The sequence below is a fragment of the Dendropsophus ebraccatus genome, chromosome 12 (genome assembly GCF_027789765.1).
Source record: "Dendropsophus ebraccatus isolate aDenEbr1 chromosome 12, aDenEbr1.pat, whole genome shotgun sequence".
Lineage (NCBI taxonomy): Eukaryota > Metazoa > Chordata > Amphibia > Anura > Hylidae > Dendropsophus > Dendropsophus ebraccatus.
Window position 1 is genome coordinate 60,068,545 of NC_091465.1, and position 27,187 is coordinate 60,095,731.

The 27,187-nt window shown below is 43.2% G+C and overlaps 1 protein-coding gene across 2 annotated transcripts in view; it reads left to right on the plus strand.

Moving 5' to 3' along the window:
- Nucleotides 1-27,187, plus strand: part of ARHGEF12 (Rho guanine nucleotide exchange factor 12) — a 112,097-nt gene that overhangs the window by 11,322 nt on the left and 73,588 nt on the right. Inside the window, exons 2-5 of one of the 2 annotated variants that reach the window (XM_069946485.1) lie at nt 11,572-11,595; nt 12,257-12,363; nt 19,648-19,704; nt 23,488-23,586. In XM_069946485.1, coding sequence (XP_069802586.1) covers nt 11,572-11,595; nt 12,257-12,363; nt 19,648-19,704; nt 23,488-23,586 — 287 coding nt within the window. The remainder of the gene's footprint in view (nt 1-11,571; nt 11,596-12,256; nt 12,364-19,647; nt 19,705-23,487; nt 23,587-27,187) is intronic. The other variant, XM_069946486.1, reaches the window with a different exon arrangement.

Genomic DNA, 27,187 nt, shown 5'->3' on the forward strand with positions numbered 1-27,187 from the left:
AGAAAACATTTCCTGCATGACATACAGCAGCTGATAAGTATGGAAAGATTTGAGATTGTTAAATAAAAAGTAAATTAAAAATCTGTATAACTTTCTGAAACCAGTTTATTTGAAAGAATACAATTTTTTGCGGGATAACCTGCTTAAAACAGACCTGTCAACAAGTCAGTGGGTGTAAATAAGCCCATGGCTAGATAGGGTTTCTAGACATACCTTTTTTATTGCAATACTCCTCTCTATTGTTGAGATGTAAGCCTTTATGTTACTATGCAAATAAGGCTGAAGTACCCAGAGGGCGTTCCCCCAACACAGCGCAAAGCTTAGCTCTGGCCCCTGTCCACTTTATCAAGTGGTTGTCTACCTGAGGAGGTAGATACAAGCGGGGCATGGGCTAAACCAATATGGGTCCTTGCTGTGCTGGGGAATGCCTCCTGGACACTTACGTCTCATTTGCATTATAAATTGGCTTATGTCTCACATTGGAGAGGACTAACGAAATAAAATAGATATGTCTAGAATAATAAGGACTAGTCCTATCTAGCAATGGGCTTATTTATTTATTTTTTGGCAAATCTGATTTTATTTTTAACTGAGAAACAACACAATAGAACACAAAGCAATGTGTACAAGGAAAGGAATACAATCACAGTTAACAGAAGCACAGAGCATCCACAAAACATGTCTCATAACAACCAAGAAGTGGGGCATCGCAATCCAAAAAGAACACATGCAAATGCACTAGGCCCACTCCAAAGTGTGGGGGGGGAGAGGTTATACATTGGTGGACGGTCCCCTAGACTAAGGGTGAAACACCGTGTACGTGAGCAAATAATCTACTGTCCACCATCTCCGCTAATACACACCCCAAAATAATTAACACACAAAATCACAGAGGAAAGACAAGTAATGAAACTTAAAAGAAGAGAAAAGTCTCAGAAGGGAACAAAAGAAATCCAGCTGCTGAATCAGGGGAATCAGGAGGGGGGGGGGGGGGAGGAGAGGACATGCACGGAAGGCAAAAGCACTTTACAGATGCGTCTCCTAGCGTGCCAGCCACTGGGCTAAGAGCGGACCTTCCTTCTAGGTGGTCCATGCCAGCCACAGGCGGTCCACTTTATTACTCCTCGAGTGTTTCTCAGCTGTCAAAGACTCCATGCGATAAAGGAGGTCCATCTCCGTCACCCATTCAGAAATGCATGGAGGAGTCGTGGACCTCCAATGTCGAGGTATAACGGTTCGTGCCTGGTAAGGAAATGACGCAGGAGATCCTTCTTGACAGCAGAGGAAGGACCCGGGATCAGAGAGAGCAAGGCTAAGGTAGCTGAAGGCGTGACCGACTTGTCCGTTACCTGTTTGTATATGGCAAACACCGCATCCTAGAAAGGGGTCATAACTGGGCAACTCCACCACACATGCACCATCGTGCCCACCTCTACTCCACAGCGCCAACACAAGTCTTCCATGGCCAGATAACATTGGTATAAGAGCTGTGGGTATCTGTACCACCGGGTCAGAATTTTGAAGTTTTTCTCTTGTGCAAGGCAGGCCATGGGCATCTTGTAAGTAAGAGTAAACATTTTTTGTTTGTCCGAGTCCGAAAAGGCAAGACCCAGCTCAACCTCCCAGGCGCGCAGATAGGAGGGCTCAGGATCGGCGTCTTCTGCCAACAGAATGTTGTACACCTGGGATAGAACCCTCAGCGGTGGGGAGAACTCCCAAGAGGAGTGATTCCAGCTCAGTAGGAGTGGTTACAAGAATTCTCTGAGGGAAGGAGGAGCGCAGGTAGGCTTTTAATTGTTCATATTCCAGCCACGATAAGGTCCTCTCCGGGCAGGTCTCTCGTAATGTCCGAAATGTCCCAAGAGTCTTGTTGGCCCCCAGAATTTGTCCTATCCTGACACCCTGGGTTCTAACCACCCTAAAAAGGACTCAAGCCGCAAGTGCTCTCAGCGCTCGTTTGCTCCTCGTTCCCCGCTCGCTGCCGCCGCTATCTGACGAGCGGTTGAGTGCGGTAGGGGCGGTGGGGGGCTGCCCGGGTGATTGCTAGATCGTCCGGGCAGCCCATAGGATACTTCTATTCCACGGAGCGACGGCAGAAGATCGTTGCTGTATCAGTCGCTTGTTTTTACACATGTTGAAAAACAAGCGACTGCAATGATCAGCCAACATGAACGATGTCGGCTGATCGTTGCACTCTATTCCACGGGGCGATTATCGTCCGTAGTGGCTGATATTGGCCGAATACGGGCGATAATCGTTCTGTGGAATAGGGCCTTAAGTGCCCCATTACACGGGACGATTATCGTGCAAAAAATCGTTCGAATTTAAACGATAATTGTTTTGTGTAATCGCAGTCAATGATCGAAAAATCGTTCGTATGTCGTTGATCGTTTATTTTAGGTTCAGATAAAAATAATTGTTAATCGTTCGCTATTTGTTCGCTGTAATTCCACGTTCGTTCGCTCAAGTTCTGCGTTTTTTTGCTAACTTCTCAGCGTAATTGCACATTGCCCATTGTTTTTCTGGGATCAGAAGGAATAAATGATCATAGTAATGATCACAGTAACGATCGTAACTAACGATTATCGTTCTGTGTATTATGGTGAACGACTTCAGGTTAACGATAAACAATTTAGTTTGCGATCGTTTATCGTTAGTCATTAATCGTTAAAAATCGCTCAGTGTAATAGGTCCCTAAGATTTCTCCTCTTTTCAAATCCATTCCTGGCTTTGGCTTTAAAAATCTGTCCGATAATCTGTTGGTGTAATAGGGCCCTTACTGTTAGTTCGCTCATCTCTAGAAATGGTGATGCCCAGTTGTCAATTTATTTAATATTCAGGAAGAATTTGTTCCTTTAAAGGGGTAGTGCGGCGCTAAACAATTATTCACAAAATAACACACATTACAAAGTTATACAACTTTGTAATGTGTGTTATGTAAGTGAATGGCCCCCTTCCCCGTGTTCCCCCCACTCCGGAAGTGTGGTGCATTATACTCACCGCATTACTGTCGAACCCCGGCCGCTATCTGGGGACAATGACAACATCTGCAGGAGGCCGGCAAACCGCTCCAGCCGTCCCCGCTCTGCCGTGTCATCAGCTGCTCAGCCGCAATTGGCTGAGCATAACTGTGCTGGGGATCGACAGTAATGCGGTGAGTATAATGCACCACACTTCCAGGGAGGGAAGAAAAACGGGGAAGGGGGCCATTCACTTACATAACACACATTACAAAGTTGTATAACTTTGAAATGTGTGTTATTTTGTGAATAAATGTTTAGCGCCATACTACCCCTTTAAAGGGGTTTTCCAGTGCTACAGCGCTTTCCCCCTCTCTTGTCTTCAGTTCAGGTGTGGTTTGCAATTAAGCTCCATTTACTTCAATGGAACTGAGTTGGAAACCTCATCCAATCTGGAGACAAGAGAGGGGGGGAAAGTGGCCACGTTTTTGTAGCGCTGGATAACCCCTTTATTGGAAACTGAAGTTTTTTACTGAGACATGTATCTTGGGAGAATCATCCTTTGTACGTATGTGTGTGTATGTATATATATGTGTATGTACATGTGTGTGTGTATATATGTGTGTGTGTATATATATATATATATATATATATATATATATATATATATATATATATATATATTATAATATATAAATGTTAAACTTTTGCTTTCCACATTTCAGCAGTGGAGATGTTGGCCATGAAATGGTTAGTAGTGCTCTGGGCCCGCGGCTCTCTCTTCATATCCAGGCGCACTTGTGGATCACCCATAGAGTATAATTATGTTTCTAGAAAGCACAATTGATTCCAGGCCATTATAGTAGCACAATCCTGCTATTTAGGCCTTCAGTTCTTTGCTGAGTATAATGCACGGGGTAGTATATGGGGACGTAATTATCGGTATAGTTGTATAATTATTGTTTTAGATGTTTTTATGCACCGCTTCACGTAGTATAGTAACTCTGTACATTACTGATTGCAAAAATCTGTCTATGCTTTTTCACCAGCTTAAAGGGAACCTATGAGGTTTTACCCTGCTTGAGAGGCTCCTTATTACAGTATTGGTCACTCTGCAATTGAATCATTATAAAAGCATCTGGAGATGGGCCCTGAGTCATAGGGGCGGTCTTTGCCAGCTTCTTCCCGCCCTGCTGGCCTTAAAGGGGTTTTCCAGCAAAAATCTTTTTCTTTCAAATCAACTGATATCAGAAAGTTATATAGATTTGTAATTTACTTCTATTAAAAAAAATCTCTAGTCTTCCCATACTTATCAGCTGCTGTATGTCATGCAGGAAATGTTGTTTTATTTTCAGTCTGACACAGTGCTCTCTGCTGACATCTCTGGCCGAGTTCCTGTCTCGGCCAGAGATGTCAGCAGAGGGCACTGTGTCAGACTGAAAATAAACCAACACTTCCTGCGTGATATATAGGAGCTAGTAAGTATGGGAAGACTGGAGATTTTTTTTTAATAGAAGTAAATTACAAATCTATATAACTTTCTAATATCAGTTGATTTGAAAGAAAAAGATTTTCGCTGGATAACCCCTTTAAGTGACAGATCTCTCACCCTCTCTTATATCCTGGGTAAACAGATTGGTCACCCTCCCACCAGTACTGGAGAATTAAAGGGGTTATCCAGTGCTAAAAAAACATGGCCACTTTCTTCCAGAGACAGCCCCACTCTTGTCTCAAGCTTGGGCGGGGTTTTAATGCTCAGTTCTATTGAAGTGAATGGAGGTTAATTGCAAACCTCACCTGAACTGGAGACAAGAGTTGTGTTGTCTCTGAAAGAAAGTGGCCATGTTTTTGTAGCACTGGATAACCCCTTTAAAGGACTGCTATACAATGTATGAAGTGCGGTTCCCATCTCCCTATTCTTTTCATATCCATTTGACATGTCTGTGCAGAACATCTGATCCTCGTGTCGCCTTGTGTCGGCATCCTGCCAATCCCCTATTGATGGCCTAAAATGGACTTTCCCTGGAAATCCCCTTAAACAGGAAATGTTTCCCTCCACTTGTGATTGAGACGTTACCTTTATGTTTTTAGCTATAACAGATGTCCGTTGTATTACTATTCTCCTTGAAGTCTCTGTGCATTAGTGTGCATGCAATAGATCTGCAACCAAATCCCAGCCCAGGTCTTTTCTTTATAGTTTTGTCCCAGTGAAGATCCACTCCTGGTTTTGGCTAAAAAGGCAAAAATGCATTGGATCTGCACTGTATGAACCTGACCTTCTAGCTATTTTTGGTTGTGTTTCTGTGGATGGAAGCGCCTGCCTGCCTGGGAGAGAGCAGATTGCTGCCGATAACGCTCCCCCCCCCCCCCCCCCTGGGAGTAGGGGCTCCAGCGGGAACCTTGTGTGCTTCTCAGGTCTCATCTCATGGGGATGTGGTAGAGAGGGTTACATGTAGTGGTCAGTGGGGTTGCTCCATTTTGCTTGGATATATTGAAGACATGCATAGTCCTGAGCATGAGTGTAAGCCTGTGGATGCAACAACACAAACTCATATTACAGGCTACAAAAGTCCTCATTGATATCTGGCAGAATTGGATTGTTATAGGGGTACTCCTGCAACAATCATATTCTTTTAAGTCAGCTGGTTTCAGAAAGTTATATTGATTTGTAATTTACTTCTATTTAAAACAAATCTCCAGTCGTCCACTACTTAGCAGCTGCTATATGTCCTGCAGGATGTAGTAATTTTCTTTTCAGTCTGACACAGTGCTCTCTGCTGACATCTCTTTTCCAGACATGAGCAGTTGCAAATTCCCATAGAAAACCTCTCCTGTTCTGGACAGTTTCTGTCTCGGACAGAGGTGGCAGCAGAGAGCACTGTGTCAGACTGAAAAGAAAATATTTAGTTCGGGACATACAGCAGCTGATAAGTACTGGAAGACTGGAGATTTTTAAATAGAAGTAAATTACAAATCTATATAACTTTCTGATACCAGTTAATTTGCAAGGAAAAGATTTTCGTCAGAGTACCCTTTTAGGGTGCGTTCACACCTACAGGATCTGCAGCTGATTTTCTGCAGCAGATTTCAGTTAAATAACTGAACACAGCATCAAATCTGATGCTGTGTTCAGTTATTTAACTGAAATCTGCTGCAGAAAATCAGCTGCAGATCCTGTAGGTGTGAACGCACCCTTAAGCTGGGTTCACACTACGTATATTTCAGTCAGTATTGCGGTCCTCATATTGCAACCAAAACCAGGAGTGGATTAAAAACACAGAAAGGATCTGTTCACACAATGGTGAAATTGAGTGGATGGCCGCCATATAATGGCAAATATTTGCTGTTATTTTAAAACAACGGCTGTTATATTAAAATAATGGCCGTTATTTACTGTTATATGGCGGCCATCCACTCAATTTCAACATTGTGTGAACAGATCCTTTCTGTGTTTTTAATCCACTCCTAGTTTTGGTTGCAATATGAGGACCACAATACTGACTGAAATATACGTAGTGTGAACCCAGCCTTAAGCAGTATTTTCTCCATGGTGTGTATCTGGCATTGTAGGGGCTGAGCGGCAGTGTTGGAGGTCTGTGGAAAAAGTAGATCTGTTCCTTATCTTATAAAACTTGTTATACATTATTTAGTTATGAGTGGATGCAAATCAACCTCGGGACCTGTAAGATTTATTTCTGCTATGAAGACAAGAGACATGGATTGCAGTCTGTAATATCACAATTCTTTATCTACATGAAATCCAGGAGAACTCTATGAAAACCAGAAGCTTGTGTTGAGCAGTATTCCCTGGGATCTGCGTGATATGGACTAAGGCCCCATGTAGTTTTTTTTTTTTTTGTTTGTTTGTTTTTAGCTTGCTGAGCATGTCCTATCAGGGATTGGTTAAAGAGAACCTGTAATCGCTGTTATGCTGCCCGAACCATTGTGCTGGTCCCTGGCGGCGGCTGCTGCTTTCAGCTCTACCAGTATTCATTGATGGCTATCTCCTTATATCTAAAGGCCCTATTCCACGGAACGATTATCGTCCGTATTCAGTCGATATCGGCCGCTACGGACGATAATCGTCCCGTGGAATAGAGTGCAACGATCAGCCGACATCGTTCATGTCGGCTGATCGTTGCAGTCGTTTGTTTTTCAACATGTTGAAAAACAAGCGACTGATATAGCGGCGATCTGCTGCCGCCGCTCCGTTTAATAGGAGCATCGGCAGCAGACGCTGCTGTATCCTATGGGCTGCCCGGATGATCAGCGATCACTCGGGCAGCCCCCCCCCCCCCCCCCCCCGCAGCTCCCCGCCGCCCCCTCCCGCACTCACCCGCTTGCTGCAGCCGCGTTGAATAGCGGCGACAGCAAACGGGTAACGACCCGTGGAATAGGGGCTTAAGCAGGAATAGTTGTAGTAGTCAAGGCTGGTGGTTGGGGCAGCATTAAAGTGATGATGGGTTCCCTTTAAGTTATACACCTCTTCTGTGTGCCCCATGAAGCTGCTATCCTGAGAGCCCATCACTTGAGTTGTTCTGACATATTCTTCACATTGAGGATATCCCTGAGGTCCAATGTGCTATTGTAGTAAGACTGTACTGCTGTATGTTACGGGGACAGCCGGAGATCACATCCAGGCTCATCTCCCTGCTGGAGCACCACATGATGTCTTGGTTTCTGTGACGCACACTATTATGCAATGTTCTGATGTTATCCTCTGTTTGTATTGTGCGGACGGAACCTGTCTGATTTGTGTTCTGTAAATGTGAGATGACAGAAACTAATGCCACAAGTAATAGGCTAACCTCAGATCTCGTATCTGTGCCAATAGCTTGTTTGTGGCTGAGCTTCTCGGACATTGAGTTAAAGGTGTATTACTTATTGTCTTCTAAAGTTATGACAGATTGCAGGTATATGCCCTCAGCTTATGCCTATGATAAATCAGGGCCCCTTCAACGTTTTTTCATAGCTTGTCATCCCCCCAGTTTTGCAAGGTACCACAGCCGACCCCATTCACTTTAATGGAGCTAAGCTGCAATTGACTGGGTGCTGCTGTTCAGGTAAAGGCTGCATTTACACATTCCGTGAAGCTGTCTGTGCGTACAGACAAATTTATGGCCTATCGCTTTGTATTGGGCTATTCACATGTTCAGTTTTCTCACTGATCTTCAATCCGTTTAGTTTAAAAGTAGGACATGTCATAAGTAGGGACGGAGGCATGGACACATTCACCATGGAAATCAATTTGTTTTAAGCAGAAAAAGTCTGGTTGTCGCTCCACTCTGGCTGTGCTGGCTAACTGGGGGTGTCTCTCAAGGATATCCCCTTAACCAGAAGTTAGCAAAACGATCAGCTGATCACTGAAGATCTAGTTTCTTAAACCCTTGGGCAGAAGGGAATGTGTAGCATTTCCATACTGGTAAATCAAGAAAGGGATCGCCACCAGAACAAGTGATCGGGCATGTTGGAATCTTGTTGGACTGCTCCCTTATAGGTCAGCCACTGCCTTATGCAGTATACAGTGACACCTCCCCACCTCTTCCAGAACACCATCCAGACTAGGTTTTTAGAGTGGGATTTAGTGTGGCATTATGAATGGCGGCTATTTTATTTCAGAAGACCACCCCCATAAAAGACCACTTCTCATTGCAAATTTGGGTGGGTTTCTCAACGAGCGATCACTGTACACACCTTTGTGTGGATTACATTGGTCTGATTCCTGCAGATATTTGCAGTCATAGTTTCATAGGTTTTTTTAGGGACTGTGTAGACCCACAGTGACGGCCATGTGAACTCTCGAGCGGGAAAAATGTCATGTTGTGCTTGTGATGTCAGCAGATATTCTCAGTACCTATGGGCTTGGTTGGCTTCTATTTCTCATTGTGTTTTGTTTAATATACTTGGAGATTAACGCTCATCCTACCTGGGATTGTAACCTATGGCCTCGCTAATCCACCGTGCTTAAAATCTTCATCTTTGCCGAGTATTGGAAAATCCCACATTCTATTGTGGAAAGGCTCCATACCTACCAGTGTGGGCTGCTGCAGAGACGAGTACCTTGTATTATCGCAGTTGTAGTTCCAGATAAATATTTTTGGCCGGTTTCCAAAGCAGGTACACACCCTTTTTAGCTCCGACACGAAGAAAAAAAAAAGCTGTGCTGTTGACATTACACGACTGTAGTTCTGTTTATCAAGACTGCCACACTCAGGTAGAACTTATCTGCCAACTTTCTACGTAATGGAGGTCAGATGATTGTTTGTTAGAAACTTAAACCGTTCGGTTGTTCCAGGCTATTTTTTTTTTTTTAGACGCTTCGAATGTGCAAACCAATAGCCTACCAACACCAATTTATGTCTTTATTCAACTATGTATGTAATATAAGGGCTTGTTCATACAGGGGGACAACGGTGCTTGTTAGATCTAGGCCACCACACTGGTTCCTCTTCATGTAGTTTTGTATAGACTCCCCAACTGTTCACGCCAAGTTGTCTATCTACTCATAATTGTTCTGGGGTAATAATGGTGGAACTACCAAATGCTCAATAAATGTACAGTCCCCCTTAAAGGGGGTTTCTGGGATAAAATTATTAATTGTCTGTTTAAACGATAAGCTATCAATGCAGCCCCCATACACTGTGAACATCCAGGCACCGTGGCTCTGACGCTCAGCTGTTGATGGCTTATTCTCTATTTCACCCTGGAAAACGCTTTAAGATACATCATAAAATCTCTGGCGTGGCTTCCTATTGACTTCAGTGGTAATTTCAGAATTTGTATCAAAATCCATTAGAAAAACTTAGGCCTTAGGTTTATGACTAGAGATGAGTGAACCTTGAGCATGTTCGAGTCGATCCGAACCCGAACTTCCGGCATTTGATTAGCGGGGGCTGCTGAAGTTGGATAAAGCCCTAAGGCTATGTGGAAATCATGGATATAGTCATTGGCTGCATCCAAGTTTTCCAGAAAACCTTAGAGCTTTATCCAAGTTCAGCAGCCACCGCTAATCAAATGCCGAACGTTCGGGTTTGGATCGACTCGAACCCGAACCCGGTTCACTTATCTCTATTTATGACTTTTTCTGTAAGGACCATGAACCAGCTGGAGAACCAATAACCTGTGAGCTAACTTAAGGATAACCAGGCTGTGGTTGGAACATGATGTGGTGTAGCATCCAGTGGAGCGGGCGCTCAGCGATATCACAGACAGAATGCAGAGATGCGCGTTGTAGGCAGTGCATGGACCTCGTGAAATTAGTTATGACCCTGTGCATCCATGTAGGTTGTGTATGATGGAAACCACATTATTTTGAGACAATATGACTGGACCGATCGTTTACCAGGTGATATAATATCGGCTTCTACACAGTCCCTGTGATTATGTAATAGGGGTAGACCAGTCTTGTACACAACTCGGGCAGTAGTGTCCTTGTGCAGAGGCAGGAAATGCAGACGTCATCCCCTTTCACAGGCTAGGGAGACGCTGCCCTTTATCTGGCATTGAGCCCAGATATTGAGGACAGCGTAGTATACTGAAGTCCTGACTTGGTCTCATTCATCTGGAGTGGGAAATTATAAATGACAGTATTTGTATTGAAGTTCTTGGAGAAGGCAGCGATTAACTTCAAGGCTTCTCAGCATCCGCAGCTCTGTGAGCAGTAATTTTACTATGCTGGGGGGTATGTGGTGAGAAATCAGTATTGTCCTGTCCATCCTGCCAAAGAATCTCCAAAACAACACGAGGATGAGGAGCTGAAGAGTGACTGCTGTGATTGAGGCCTACAGGTGGCTGGTGCAGAAAGCGTGCCTCCCTGCTATAGACTATGGATGGGAGCATTGTGCTAGACTTAGGTATCGCTGTGCTGCCAGAGAGGATCTCATGATCGCTTTCTTGGCAGCTAAATACTAGACCTGGTCATACACATGGGATCACCCCAACAAATGACTGCCTGTGGTGAAGGCCGAGTTCACACATTTAGGATCCTGATAGAGTCTGCCCTCCTCTGGGAGCGTATAATTTGCAGTTGGTCTTATGGCCCAGGGCATTTACTTATGTGCAGGGAAATGAGCGATCTGCTGAATTGGCATGAAACAGCAGCCAGTTGTGTGGCCATAACGGCACTACTCCGAGGGTACCTGTAACTGTGTCATTAAGAAGGCATTGCCCACTTATGTCTATCAGTACCAGCTGTAGAACCAAGAAAGACTATAATGGAAAGGTGTGCAACTTTTTCTTTTTCTTGGTTTTGATTCCAAAATGAGTCTCGTAATACTGTGTGTGAATTGGGAGCCCGGAATCTAGAGAAAGGTGTGCCTGCACAAGATGGTGCTGGCCGTGGTTATATGGGTAAAAAACAGGCATTTTTTTACTCAAACGGCAATGTGTTTTGAAGGTTCAAATTACCTTTTTAGAAAGGGTGCACATGTGTGCATATGGCCTGACAATAAAGTGGACTGTAAGCTCTTAGGTCCAGTCCTGGTCTCTTCACTGCTTGGATACTTGTATTAGTGCATGTAATATACAGAATGTCATGCTTTTCTGATGATAAACATTGTAAAAAAAAAAGTTAATTTCTCAAAATCCCTTTTCTGCTTTCTTCTTCTTTCAGGTTTCATGGAAGAAAACCAACCAGGTGAGTAGTCTTATTTCTTCTTTATATATGATGCCTGACTTTTCATGCTCTTCTCCTTGCGTTGGCATCTCTTGTTTCTTAATCCGTCCTTTACTTGATTTGTTTTGCCTCCAGGCGTTCTCTTTGCTGTTTTTGTCTCAAAAATGTATTTTTTTTTCACGAGCGTATTACTAAATGCCTGTTCTGTGTCTGCAGTACAGACATGTTAGAGATAAGATTGCTTCAGTATATCATCAGTATTGCAGATCAGTAATACTGCTGACCTCTCTGCTACTGAAGAAGCTGATTTACTAGGTTGATGAATCTATGCAATAGGGAAGACATAGGTTCCACGGCTCTATATAGCATGGCCCTTTTACTTTATTAAAGTTTGGAGCATGGCTTCTTTTATGATTGAATTTTTCCATAAGAGCAATAGAAAGCTGACTGTGGAAGATGATATTGTAACGTCCTAGCTGACAAGCTAAACTTGCTATTCGCCAACAAGACGTGAATGGGACTTTGTAGAAGAAAATACATTTTATGCAACATGTAGATTTTTTCATAGAAAAAACATACAGAGAAACTAAGGATAATGGGCACTGGAATCCTTTCTTCAGAATTTAATGCATTAATGTTTAAAGTTCTTGCATATGTTAACACATATTGTGTATTCTTCTAGGCATGGGAGCATTCTGAGCAGTGACATATCGACTGACAGGAAGCAGAAGGTTGAGCGGAGCGTCAGCTCATCCCATGACTTCTCATCTCATGATTTTGATCCCACAGGTAGGACATGTCTCTGCAATCATTTGCTTGTATTGATTGAGTTGGTCTGGTATTTGCCCTTCAGGAGAATTGCGTCTTATTACAACGCACTTCTTATTAGGGCAGATGCGGGTCCCTTGCTCAGGCCCCCCTCTGTCACACCTGGCACATCATTCTATTACATGGGCATGCATTAATTTTAGTGGCTTTTAAAGAGAACATGTCACCACTCCTGACCTGTTTGTTTTAGTAAACACTTACACTCCCCATGAAACACTTAAGCATCTTTTCCTATAGGTCTGTGATGTGATATTCCTCTGTATTCTGACTAGAAATGTATGAGTAAATAACCAACTGGGTGTTACCAATTGGAGGTGTGTCTCTACACAGTCAGCGCTAATTGGATACTTTCACAGTGTAGGAACACACCTCCAGTTGGTAACACCCAGTTGGGTATTCAGTGAAATAACAGAGGAACAGCTCAACATGGTGCTGTAAGAAAACATGTTCCAGAATTTTAATATTGTGGGTATTGCATTTATTTGCTAAAACACAGGTCAGGAGTTGACTTCATAGCATACTGCAGCAGATTTCACACTGCGAGTCTCTCAGTGAAATCTGCTACGATACTGAGCAATATTAAAGTCTATGGCACTCCATTCTTGCACACATTTTAATCCCACTGTGATAATGTAGTGGCATAGCCTTGTAAAACCTTTATAGTAAAAATGTATAAAGCAGCCATACTTACCTGTCCACAATCCCCCGGTGTCCTCTGGCTCTGTACCTGGTTTCCCTCAGTGACTGCTCGTTCAGCCAATCCTTGGCTGCGGTAGGACAGAGGATTGATTGCTATGGGTCAGAGTGCATCTGGGGAGCGCATGATAAGTATGACTGCTTTGTTGTGTGTGTGGTTTTTTTCCCCCTGTACTATAGCAGCCGCACATCTTTTTACAAGGTTATGTTGCTACATTCTCGCAGCGGAATGTAAATCTGGTATGAGAATGGAGTGCCATGGACTGGTCTAATGGTACTCTTTATCGCAGTAGATTTTACTATGGCCAGCTGTAGCTGATTGTTGGGTGGGGGGGGGGGGGGTTACTGATGTCAGATCTGGGGGAGGTCGGCTGATCACTGGCCAGCTTTACTATAAAGCAGGCATGTCCAAAGTCCGGCCGGAGGGCCATTTGCGGCCCGCGTTCCAAACTTTTACGGCCCCCCAGGTATCCAGCTTGCTATTATCTGCCTACATATAGCATGTAGCATGTAAAATAGTCGGCCCTCGCACATGTTCACTTCATCAAATTTGGCACTCTTCGAAAAAAGTTTGGACATGCCTGCTATAAAGGGATGTCAAGATGGCGATCACCTCTTTGACCCGTATCTGATGATGAGCAGAGGAAGCTAATTTGGCTGCATTTTTCACACAGAAAACTTTTTTTGGGATAATATTAAAGGGATTTTCTAGTAAAAATAGACTGAACTATCCACAGGATGCTGTTAAGCACCACACTACACAGTGAATGGGGCTGGAAGCAGTTTGTCACTGTGTATTGGTGGTCATACATATCTTCAGCTAAGCTCACATTCACCAGTCTGTTTTACCCAGAGAAAAAAAAACATTCATTGTGTTTTCATCATGGAAAAGCTAAATGTCTTTTAAATGTAAAAAAACATTTTTTTTTTTTTGTTTAATTTCTGTCAATAAATACTCTGATAGACTTACAAGGATGGATTAGGTACAGATTTTCAGTGCAGTACAGTTTGCATTTAGGGTGCCTTCACACGTACCGTTCCGAGTTTATCGCAGTGAAATCCGCTGCAAAAATGATTACTACAGTATGTAACTCAATGGCAAAGTATTTCCGCAACAGCGTATTAGGTGCTGAACGCTGTACGTTGTACTATGCGGATTTTGCGCGGGAAATCCGCTACGATACGGTACGTGTGAAGGCCCCCCTAATATATATATGTATGTGAAGGCGAGTTATGTTTTGATAGAAGTTTTGATAGAAATTGGCGTCATTTATGCTTGAAGTATACTCTAGTATTTTTGTATATACCACCACTCCACTCAATTTGAACCGCGGTGCTCAAGGTCAGAGAGTATCCAGATAAAGAGAAACAATCCCGACACTCACGTCTTGCTGCAACTTCGTGATTTTTTTCAAACAAATGCTTTTTTTGTTTCCTTGAATAATCGCAAGTTGCAGCAAGACGCGAGAGTCGGGATTGTTTCTCTTTGTCCAGACGTATAATCTAGTTCAGGGCTAGGGAACCTTGGCTCTCTGGCTGTTGCAAAACTACAATTGCCATCATACCTGGACAGCCAAAGCTAAAGCTTTGGCTGTCCTGGCATGATGGAAAATGTAAGACCAGAGTGTGATATGCCAGTTTTAACATATTTGCTCTGTGATGTCTAAACATAGCCTTATCCAACTACAATGCGTGTGACCGTAGTATTCTAGGAATACCCCATGTCTATCTATATCTCATGTCTATATGAGTCAAGGGCTGGTGCCAAACAGTGCTTCACCTGCACCCTTGGTGGTAACATTTCTGCTGCCTCAATGAGTTAACCACCTAAAGGTAAGCTGTCCCAGATGTCAAGTGAAGGAAACCATCGTACTAGAAGTTTAAGTTGGTGTCCTGGATTTAAAAAAAAAAAAAAAAAATGGCTGAGAAAAACACTAAGGGTACTATTACACGGAACGATAATCTGCCGAATCGGCCCGATTTGCCCGATTATTGCTCCGTGTACTAAAGACAACGATCAGCCGATGATCATTGTCATCGGCTGATCGTTGATATAAGTTCAGACCTATAATCGTCGGGCGCCGACCGTGCACCGCTACGTGTAATAGCGGTGGGCGGCCGACGCTGACGATTAGCAAGGAAGAATATATACCTAATCCATGGTCCAGGGTTCCTCTTCCTCAGAGCTTCTTACCGGGTCCCGTGCGCTCCGGCTTCTCAGCGGCCTGTGTCAGCTGACAGGCCCCTCGGCCAATCACAGGCCGGAACCGCCGCAGCCAATGATTGGCCGAGCGGCCTGTCAGCAGAGCCAAGCCGCTGTGAAGCTGAAGTGCGCGGACCCGGGGAGAAGTTTAAGAAGAAGAGGAACCCTGGACCATGGATTAGGTATGTATACAGTTTAAACAAAGGCTGCAAGGACATCGGTAACGATGTCCCTGCAGCCCTTGTTTAACGATTATCGGGGCGTGTAATAGGCCAAGTAAACGAGCAACGATCTAGCAGATCGCTGCTCGTTTAAAGGTATTATCGGGCCCCTATCGGCCCGTGTAATACCACCCTAAAACTTATCCTCAACTCCAGTGGCACCATGCTTTAGTGCTCCCTACGGGGTGTCTAGAGGTGGTGATCTTCATATCATTCACATGATGCTTCAGACATAGATTAGCTGCAGTGTTATGTGATCGCCTGATGCAGCAATACCATAGGGTTGGATTAGTGACCTCACCATTCTTAGAGAGCATGTAGAGGCTTTGATTAGAGCCCAATACTAAAACATTCTCTTTTTTTTTTTTTTTTTAAATCTAATCTAATAATTTCCATAATTGATGGCTTTGTAATCTTTCCCATCGGCGCCCTCCCTCCTGTCCATCCCCGTCCTCCCCTTACACAGGAGTTCGGCACAGCTGAGTGTTCCTGTTTTCTCTATGGGGAGGGGAGGTTTAAGCCATCACGTCCGACCCCTATCACCACCATCATCATTTGCTGGTGGTTGTTTGGGGGGAGCCCCATACACCTTTTATATCAATGACCAAACCCATCGTTAACAGCAAGTACAGTCGACCAGGCTAAGGTGTATGAGTTTTACACTTTGCTTTTTACCTTTCTGGTCCCCATCGGCTTCTTCTGGTCCTCAGCTGCTCGTCTCTTCTGCCATTGATTGGCAGAGCCGACACGTTCTGCTCCAACCTTTCAGCTCGGAAACGGGAAGAAAAGGTTTCAATTGACTTTAAATAAGAATCCGTCTGTCTTAAACGTTTGTCAGATAACAGAAGAAGGTTCTTCTAGTCTGTATGAAAGCCGTCAGCCTTGGCTTCAGCGTGGAGCAGAGGTCAGTGCTCGACAAAACATCACATTGATTCTGCCTGTTGCTTTCATCTAAAACTAGTTGGGATAATTGGGAAATATAATTAATGGAAAAGAATTGTCTTTCCATCTGCGGCATTACTGGGATGTACATTTCTCCTACCCGTAATTCTCCTGGTGACCTTTGACATTCAATGTTACCAGAACTTGTAGAGTGAGACATTTTATGATGAGTGTAACATATCACCCTTTATCCGGAGCAGATTACTCTGGTGACAGCTCTTCCGTTCCCATATGTCCTCTGTATGTTACCCTCTCATCTTCTCCTGTAGGTCAGGTCACATCTTCCACTGTATAAGGTGATTATATATATGTAGAGGGAGATGCTCTCTGTGGCCTCTGCTGATCTCTCATGTTTTAGTAAATCCTTGTATAACCATGAAATAACAATTCTGTAACATTTCCCTCATCGCTCTGTGTTGTGCAATTTCTCTGGTATTCTTACTAGAAATATATAAGTAAATAGCCAAATGGGTTTTACCACCTGGGTTGTGTCCTTACACGATCTGTTGCTGTGGACTTACATTAGATAATCTCAGAAATTAAAGGGACACACCACATCTGGTAACACCCTGTTGTCTGTTTGTTCCCACACTTCCAGTGAGAATAACAGAGGAACAGCACAACAGAGAGCTTTGAGAGTAGAATTATTGTTTTATAGGGAATACTAGAAATTACTAAATGAGACAGGTCAGGTGGGGTCATGGGTCTTTTTTGCAATGTAAAGATTTGGGATGCAAATGAAAAGTGGCTTACAGATCCTATTACACGGCTTGATAATCGTGTAGTTGGGCTTGTATTAAAGAGCTACCCTGGCATCAGTGTATAGAAAATAATAAAGATGATGCTTACCTCTTATTTCTTCCTGCCGTCTCTCTGCGTGCCTGACAGATCGTTGCAGACAAACCTCACGCAACCAATGATTTCGGTTGGCACTGTAACGTCTTATGGTGTATTTACACTGACAGATTATCTGACAGATCCTTGAAGCCAAAGCCAGGAACAGACTATAAACAGAGAACAGGTCATAAAGGAAAGACTGAGATTTCTCATTCTTTCTAGTCCATTCCTGGCCTTGGCTTCAATAGTGATTGGCTGAGCAGGGTGTTACTGCAGTCAGTGGAGAATGCAGAGACATGGCAGGAGGACTCCGGGGAACGTAGCGAGAAAAGCATAACATCTTTATTATTATCTATATAGTGATGTCAGAGTACCACCCTTTATTAAGCCGTCAGCCGGACATCAGCTATTATTGTATGGGGTTCTCCCAAATGACTACTGACAGATGTTGTCAGTCGTGATAGGGGTCCTTTGTTCTGGTAGAGATGAGCCGCAATCAGAGCTGTCTGATTGCGGCTTACCCCTATTTTTCTTTTAAGGATAAGTGAATATTTTGGTTTGCTTGTACCATTTTTATATACCAATATTCCTGGCTACTTGCAATCGCACAGCAATTTGCGATATCTTCTTTTTACACCTGGTATACCCCCAACCCTAGTCGATTGAACCTAACAAAAAAGACCCAACCATGTAATTGATATAGGGGTGTGTTAGTTCTCCCCTGTGTTGGGGAGGTGGGTGACATTCTGAGTTCCTTCAAACTGCTGTCTAAGGTGTATGAGCAGATTAAAGGGGTATTCTAGGCAAATGTGAAAAATCACAGAGGGCAGGAGTGGTGGGAACATAACAATCAAGGGATACTTACAGTACTTGTCCTGGTCCCCCTGCAGTGCCACTGCTCACTTTTGGTCACCTTCAGTCTCATTTTTCTCCCAGTTACTGTGTCCTCATAACCCGGCAGGAACTTCCCACTCAGCCACTCACTGACTGCTGAGTGGGCATTTCTGAGTCAGGTTGTGAGGTCGCATGTGGAAACGCTGCACTGCAGGAACAAGGGGACTGGTAAGTATTCCTTGATTGTTATATCCCCCCTCCCCCAGTCCTCTGCGAGTTTTAACATTTGCTGGTAGTTCTCTTTTTAATTGAATCTTACAGGAAGGTAGACGATCCTAACCTGATTTTAATAGGATGTGAGACAATGAGGCCGAGTGTACCTTTGATTATATCTGTGCAGGGCGCCGTTATGGTACAATATGGTTTGTGATATTTAAATGGGGGGGGGGGATTTTTTACGATTTCACCACCATCTTCTGCAGAATGTCTACTAATGAATATTAATCTGTTAACTTTGCAGTGAATTGTGGCTGCAGCCTGTAAACTAATAACAGTGCTATGTGCTGTAGATTGCAATGCAAATATTGGGGGGCTGTAGCTGTGTACATTGTCTGTGTGTTTATTTTTAGAATGCACTTTTATGTCATAGAGGAGTCAAAGAGGAGTGGCACAGGCATTTCTGTGCCCTAGGGTTGCAACACCTCTGTGCTGAAAATACCCCTCTACCTGCTGCTTGATGGACAGACAGAGAGCCCTGCCAGAAACCCACAAGTACACCATTTGAATGGCATTACAGTGCAGGTATACTTACTGTACCTGAACTGCAGGAGGAGTATGCTGCTGTTAGCAGGAGAGCAGTAAGCTGAGCCTTGCCTGTTCATCAAGAAGTGGGGAGGGCAGCATCTTCGGCACAGAGCATTGAAGCCTTAGGACACAACAGAAAATAGGCCACACCTACTTGACTCTATACTAACAACTACTGATAACAGATCTTTCATAAACACTTGTTAAGTTTGAGGGAAAAATATGTCCATTTTTAAGTGATTAAATCCCTTTATGGCACGTTATGTGGACATTGAAACCCTCTGTCAGTGGTAGTTGAGTTTTTTTTTTTTTTTCTTTTCCCCCTTTGTTAGGGGTTCTGGGTATGAAGACTATGAAGATTTTTTTTGGCCTTTGGTACAGTATAAGTATACATAGCAAATAAAGGGTATTCCAGACGATATCTACTGCATACAGTATGTGATATATGGTAGATTATTGAGGGTCCAACCACCTCCGGCACCTAGATCACTAGTATAGAAAGCCCCCGTTCCCTGAACACTTATCTCTAGGCCATGTTTTTGGCCACTCTGCACCATTTGGGTGAGATGAAAACAAAGCTGTCTATAGACGTATACTGGCTGTATAATTTATACTGCATGGAGTAAAAAAACTGATTTATTTGTCTGTGACGTTACCAGTGTTCTCCTTGCATCTTCATCTCTCCTTCTCTCTTCCACTGTTGTGCAGAGAGTTCGTCCAGGAAGACAAAGTCTACTTGGGATGAGAGTAGACAAGAGACCTATGGTAAGCCCAAGCTGTCTGAGTGGCCTTTTGCCACCTGCACATCCGTTGCTGTTTCTCTGATTCTCTTTTCATTGCATGGCATTCCTTACCTATAGGGTCGGCTCTAGGTGCCTTTGTTCTTTAGCCTGAAACTTCAAAGCATGTCCTTGTGTAATCTGCTTTGTGTGGTGTAAGCACAGCTACGCAGCCTGCTCTCTGCTACAGCTTGGCAGCTGGGGGACTTTCGTTGGGCTCTAAAGGAATCAACAATTTGAATCTTTGGATCACTTGGGGTCTGCGTTTTGTTTTATGGGATCTTTGACGTTGCTTGTAGTGTTTAGTAGTGGTATTAATATTCCAGACAACCTGCTTACTATATGTTTTATTACTTAATTATTGTCATTACTAATTTCACTTTTATTCTTCTGGTCCAACTTTTATCCTTTGAAACAAAAGGTCCACCAACATAAGCACAGTGTTGCAATACTGAGACCTTGGCGAATAATAGTGATTGTGGTTGCACAGAAATCCAGTAGGTTTGCACTTCTGCTGACTGGATTTTTGTGCGGTGTCCCCACATGATCTTAAGAACAGGAATCCTTTGTAGAGTAGGCGGAGTCTCATCAATGCACTTGTTAGTTCTAACCCCAGCAAGTGATAGATGAGTGACATAGATGTGCTGTCTAACTCACAACATAGAGTGTCATATAAGATGCAGCATCAACCTGTCTCTTACTAGAAGGGCAGTGTCAAGCTGCATCTTATATGACACACTAGAAAATCTCAGAGAAGAGAGTGTCAGGGTAGTTGTATAACTACCTGTCTACACACTAGAGCAACTTATCTAGTTGTCAGACTGGAGATCACATGACCCAGCTGCAGTAATGAAATAGAGCTGAGCAGTGACACGGCAGGAGTACTGGGGGTTAGCATGCGTTATAAAGTGCTTTTTTGCAACTTTATGTGGTTTAGGACTAAGACATTTTTGGTCCCTTGCCCAAGATCTCCTTTATGAGACAGAATGTAGAGTTGCTCCCAGCATGTAATACAGTCACACTATGTGGCTGTCCCCAAGGGCTTTAGGCTAGCCATGCAGCATGCATCAGCTAAACTCTTTTCAGAAACTCCGTTCACACCTACAGGATCTGCAGCAGATTTGATGCTGTGTTCAGTTATTTACATGAAATCTGCTGCAGAAAATCAGCTGCAGATCCTGTAGGTGTGAACGCACCATTAATATATATTCTGTGATACAACTTCTACAACAGCAGTACTACGAGAACATAATACTGAGCGTGATAAATCCATAGTGACAAGAGGAGGGCTAATGTGCCTCGCTCCAAATATAGCAATCTCCAGTCATGGGTTCAAAATCTCATTTCTTCTTGTGATGCAGAAAAGTCGCCCTTTGTGGCTCGATCAGCATTTTATTATTGGACTTTTATTTTGGTCCATCCAGTTACAGGATTTGCATATTTGTAAAGGATTCCAGATTATTCTAATTTCAGTTTTAGCTGAATTATGAAATTGTGACTAGCACAACTTACAGATAATGAAATCTCCTGATTCTCTTCCCTGGAGCCAATGATTTACTGATGTGATCACTGCTTACTACATATCAGAGCTGCAGTGTTCTCCGACCTGTCGTTCACTGCACGTGAATGTCAGGGTGTGTGCTGGGACGTTACATCAGATGGAGATCACTGCAGTGGGGGTAGTCAGAAAGTACTCACACCCTTTTTTTTCCAAACCGTAGCGCACCAGAAGGGTTCCCTGTTGTGTCTGAACTGCTTACCAGTGGCCGCAAAAACATCATTTACAGAAAACTGCTTTCAGCCAATGTTAATACATGCTAACATGTTGCAGAGAGGTTATTCATATTGTAATTATGCTGCAAAAAATGTGTTCTAGCCTTAGCAAGTGAATCTCGGGTCATCTCTGGTATACCCTATATTATTTTTACCAGTCTTGCCGAGATGTTTCTACACAAGTAATACGTTCAGTTGATCAGACCTGATCCTGAGGGTGTTCATACACATCATGCTAAAGTGTCTTTGTATGACATGCATTTATTTCACACTAGAGTAATACGCTAGTCCACAAGTCCAGGCCCAACCACAGATATGACCCAAATGGACAATGTTAGTTTGAAACATTAGAACTAGATCTGGCTGATAGTAAAGATGCTAAGCATTAATCCTAGGGAATTGTTGGAAGAGCTGAGGCATGTGGCCAGGCATAGACTGAAGAAAGGTGTGTTTAAAAAAACTGGCTCCAGTATATAACTGCATTTCCCCTGCAGCAAGTGTATGGCTGAAGAGAGTGAATATTCTGTGTAACCATAAGCATTCTCAGATACAACTAGGTGACAATTCTTGTGGAAGGTGTAACATATTGTGGCTTATCCTCCAGTTCAATGGTGGTTAACAGTTTGACCGAAATGGATGTCTACGGATCCAATATGTACTAGTGGTGTTTGGTAGGGCAGTTAAAGGGGTTGTCCACACTGTAGTATAATTGATCAGTGTACAGTATTAGTACTGTACTCACTGCTCTTACTGACAGCCGCTGTGTAATTGTATCCCATAGAGCTAAAATCGCACTCCCTTCCTCCAGGCTGTACTGTCCTGCTTTATAGGGATTCTGTCCTTAAAGTGACTGTACCACCAGGCCCAGGCTGAAGCACCGGAGGCGGGCCGACCCACCCTTAGTGGGAGGAAACTCCCGCCCCTCTATGATAGGGTTCCATCGATTCTAATAGAGTCACGTCATGGAGGGGCTGGAGTTTCTTCCCACTGGGGGTGGGTCGGCCCGCCTCCGGTGCTTCAGCCTGGGCCTGGTGGTACAATCACTTTAAGATGGCAGAGCATGGAAGATCATGTGACCATGCCCCCCTATGTCCTCTATAGGCATACTCAGTGGTGGATACTGGGGGCGGGGCAAGGTCACATGCTTTTTCATGTCTTCTATTTTATGGACAGAGCAGGGCAGCCCAGCCTGGAAGAGGGGAGTCTGATTTGAACTGTATGAGGTACACAGGGAGCTGCTGTCAGTAAGTGTAGTGAGTACACTTACTAATACTGTAAACTGAACAATTTTACTATAAAGTGGCCAACCCCTTCAGAGGTCTTTCCCTAATGTCTGTATATAATCGTGCTTGTTCTGTCTTGTTTTTCCAAATAAAAAAAAAAATCTCTTCAAAATTTCTCTTGCCCTCTAATCACACTAGCATCTGATCACTCTGTGCTGCAAGCTGCTTGCCCTCCTAGAACACTTATAACACAAACTTAGCAGGTTGCAGAACAATATCTGAGCTGTAGAGTCATAAGATCCTATTCACACAGTGCAGTGAAATTCTGGTTGAAAAATGTTGATTTGTCTGTAATCTGTGAATTGGCTATGCAGGTGAAATGCTGCCAGACATCGCGCTGTAGCAGAATCTGTTAAAATACTATGTGATTACAATTATACAGCTGTTTTTTTGGGAATTATGCATAAAAAACACAAGTTGCTCCATAGACATCTATATGGTTTCTTAGGATGTGCCTGCCGTAAATGAGTCTGGGAGATCCAAGTGTGTCTCATGCCTCCTTGGTTGATTGACATCCATGGCTCAGTGCTGGAAATCAATCAGTAAAGGCAAGGGGTGGGATTTGTCAGATCAGCACCGCCTCCTTGACACTTGAGCTCTCCCCCTACTCTAGATCAGACAGATTCCTTGTAATGTTTTGTCTGAAGGGAGACGAAGCACAATATATGCATAGAAATGTTCTCTTATTAATGTGGTGGCTCTTCTCCTTGCAGGTTTAGTTCAGCGCTGTGTGATCATACAGAGAGATGAGAATGGCTTTGGGCTGACGGTCAGTGGTGATAACCCGGTCTTTGTTCAGTCGGTGAAGGAAGGTAAGCCTCCCCGCTCAGTCTTATTGTATTGTTCCTCATATGCCTAGGGATATCATTATTTTATGTGGAGGAGAAGATTGTGTAGACACGTCACTGGGCCGCACAGCCCTTTCCTTTGTAGGGTCTATTAAGATGTCCCAGTTGGCTTATTATTCAATATCGCATAAATCAGTATAAAGTAGTAACCTTTTGTCAAGATCTTGCTTTGTTGCGTGTTGTGATGTGGACCTCCGCGGAGATGAGGAAGACTTTAATGTGACTAATGAAAGCGACTGTGTGCTTTGCCATTATTGCTCTCTGTTCCACATCCTAATATGTGCTTAATAGGCGATGAGCTGATGTGTAATGCTGGAAGCATAGTATGAAGGGTCCTCCAGGAGTCACAGGACGTGTTCATCAATTCTAATATGAACTCAATTACAATTTGCTCCCTGAGCGCTATTCCTGGGGCCACGGGGATTGTTTGCTTAGGTCTGGTTCATGATGATCGTAATTACGGAGTGTGATTATAAACTCTATGCTGGACATGCTATGTCTACTCTGTAGACATGATATCAGGTTGTAGGAGGATTCTTTCAGTTACAGCAGCTTATATGCTTTATGGCAGTACTGCCCCATTACACTTAAATCAGGATCAGTAGCTTTATTTTTTTTTCTTTATCATAAGTTGTTCATAACCGTTTATACTAGACGCTAAGGCCTCCATTGAATGAGTAGGGGTATTTAGATTTAACAAAAAAGCTATCTACATCATGCTGCCTGTGTACATAACAAACCTGAGTATACTCACCTCGCTTCAGAGTGTACTCCCCCTGATGACGCTGCTGTGGATTCAGATCTTCATCAGCAAAGCAGGGAGAGACGATCATCAAGGGAGTACACACAGGCACCAGGGCTGACCAGAGCAATGTGGTGGTGGGTATTCTCAGGTTTTCAGGTGTCAGGTTGTTATTTTACAGCAATCATGGTGTAGATGGGTTTTGGTTAAAGAGGTTTTTAATATCAGACCAGCTGATCATTTTTTGGCAGAGCTGCATTGCCTGCATACGCAGACTGCTCTGTGTGTAGTGGTTGTGCTTGGTTATTCAATGGTTGCTGCAGTAATTCTTCCTGCTCTGTTACACTGTGTATGTGGGGGCTGCAGATGTGGCAAACAGCTGATTGGCAGGAGAGCTGGGTGTCAGCACCCTACCTATCGGTTGGTGACATATTGGTGACCTGTTTTGTTAGGACATCAACAATTTTAGCTTTGAAACCCCCATTCATTTGTAATATCCACTCAATGAGGTCTGTTTGGTGTACACTATTAATGGAACCTCAGAGACAGATTTAAACAAAAACCTTATAATCACTTTTGTGAAAAATGTGGCAACAACTTGAGGAAGTAGGAGAAGCACATAGTAAGTAAACACTGTGGGGGAAATTTATAATTCACGCCCATGGGTACATTAGGCAAAAATCTGTGCCTTTTTCCCTGACCTACACCCTGCTCGTCTGATGGATGGGCAGGGAGGCGTGGCAAGGCAGAGAGGAGGCGTGGCCTGCTCCTGATGTGTCTGGCGGGATGCATGGGGGTGGGGGCCTTATTTAATACTGGTATATGGGTACGCTGGTCTTGATATATTCCCCCCCCCCCCCCAGTAGTTCTTGTTCTCTGCATACAGCAGAAAAAATGGGTGGAAATTTTTTATTTATTATTAATTATTTATTAAGTTAGAAACTTATAATAGGCTATTACATACCTACAGCATTTTGCAGAGATAATACCTTCTCTATAGCTACCTTCAAGGTGACTGAAGGTGTCCATTTGAGGCGATACCAGCTTTATTATAAGTGTATAAAGCTTGTTTTGCGCAGTGAGATGGAGATTGCAGAGAGCCATAGGAGAGTAAGGGTCCTATTACACTGAGTGATTTTTTACGATAAACGAACTAGATTGTTTATCGTTAACCTGAAATCGTTCACCATATTACACAGAACAATAGTCGTTAGTTACTATGATCGTTTACTCCTTCTGATCCCAGCAAAACCATGAACAATGTGCAATTAAACTGAACGATTAGTGAACAAATGCGGAACTTGAGCGAACGAATTTGGAATTACAGCGAAGGATTAACGATAATTTTAGGTTCAGATCTGAAGCAACAATCAGCTACATACAATTTTTTAATCGTTGCCTGCACTTACACAGAATGATTAGCATTTTAATTCAAACGATATAACGATTTTTCACATGATAATCGTCCCGTGTAATAGGGCCCTCATGCTCAGCTACATGCTTCTCCTAGCCGTATGTAGAGAGCAGTGGGAGTCTGAACATTGATCAAGTCTTCTTTTTATAAGTCTCTGTCACGTCAGATGATTTCTATAATCAGTTCTGTAGCATTCTATAAACATAATGTGTGTGTGTGTGTGTGTACATGTAAAATAAATAAATATATATTATACCTACGCACACACTCACTTCCCCTGTTTCATTCATTTGGCTAATACATTCCAGCCAGGACATAACTGTTGGCTAGTAGTGATAGAAGAAATAATTCCGTCCGCCATACTGCATCCATCATAAAGCTGCTTAACTCTGCAGTCCTCCCATAACTTCCCATGGGTTAGGTTCAGCTAGTTCACCATTGTGCCATAGCTAGGTAGGCTGCAACGGAAAAAAAAAAAAAAAAAAAAAGAGTCTGAGGGAAAGGAACGCACTGCACATCCAGAAATTATATAGAAGGATAAAAATTTTATTATGCAAAAGTTAAGAACAAACAGAAAAAAAAGGCTGTATACAGCGATAAAACCTAACTCTAAGAGGAGAGAATACAATAGGTCACCCCCCCAAACCGGGATCCTCCACATGAATAAATATAACATGCATAAAAATCTAGCATCCCTCACGAATGTACAGATTTAAAAGTATAACATAAGATAACTGCAATGAAATAACACAACATTACATGAAATAATGTATACAAAATAATGCTAAATACATACACTGTTATACAAACCAAAGTAAAAAGCTGTTAGAAGATGAGAATGACCCCGGTACTGACTCCCCGTCAGCAAAGTGCTGATTTCATGAGGGGTCTGTGCTGCAACTCCAGTGTAAACTATTTTATATCCAAAAGATAATTAATGTACCAATCATCAACCAGTTATGGCAGTACTCACAGGTGGAACATCAGTATCACCGTGACCGGCGTCCAACATGGCGCCCAAACCGGAAGTAAGAGCTAGTATAGTATAATAGCCGAAACTTGGTCCTGTCACGTGATAGGTTCACCTCACGTGACTGCGATGCTGTCATCACAGTATCAGACACCATAGTTCATAGCCCAGACCATCAAATGACTCCCTGATGTCACCCTATCACATGATGTAAATACATCACAAGATTACTTGATCAAATACGATAATCGTCCGGGGAATAGGGCCCTCATGCTCAGCTACATGCTTCTCCTAGCCGTATGTAGAGAGCGGTGGGAGTCTGAGCACTCACTTTAGTGATCAAGTCTCTGTCACGTCAGATGATTTCTATAATCAGTTCTGTAGCGTTCTATAAACATAGTGTGTGTGTGTGTGTATGATATGAATATATATATATATA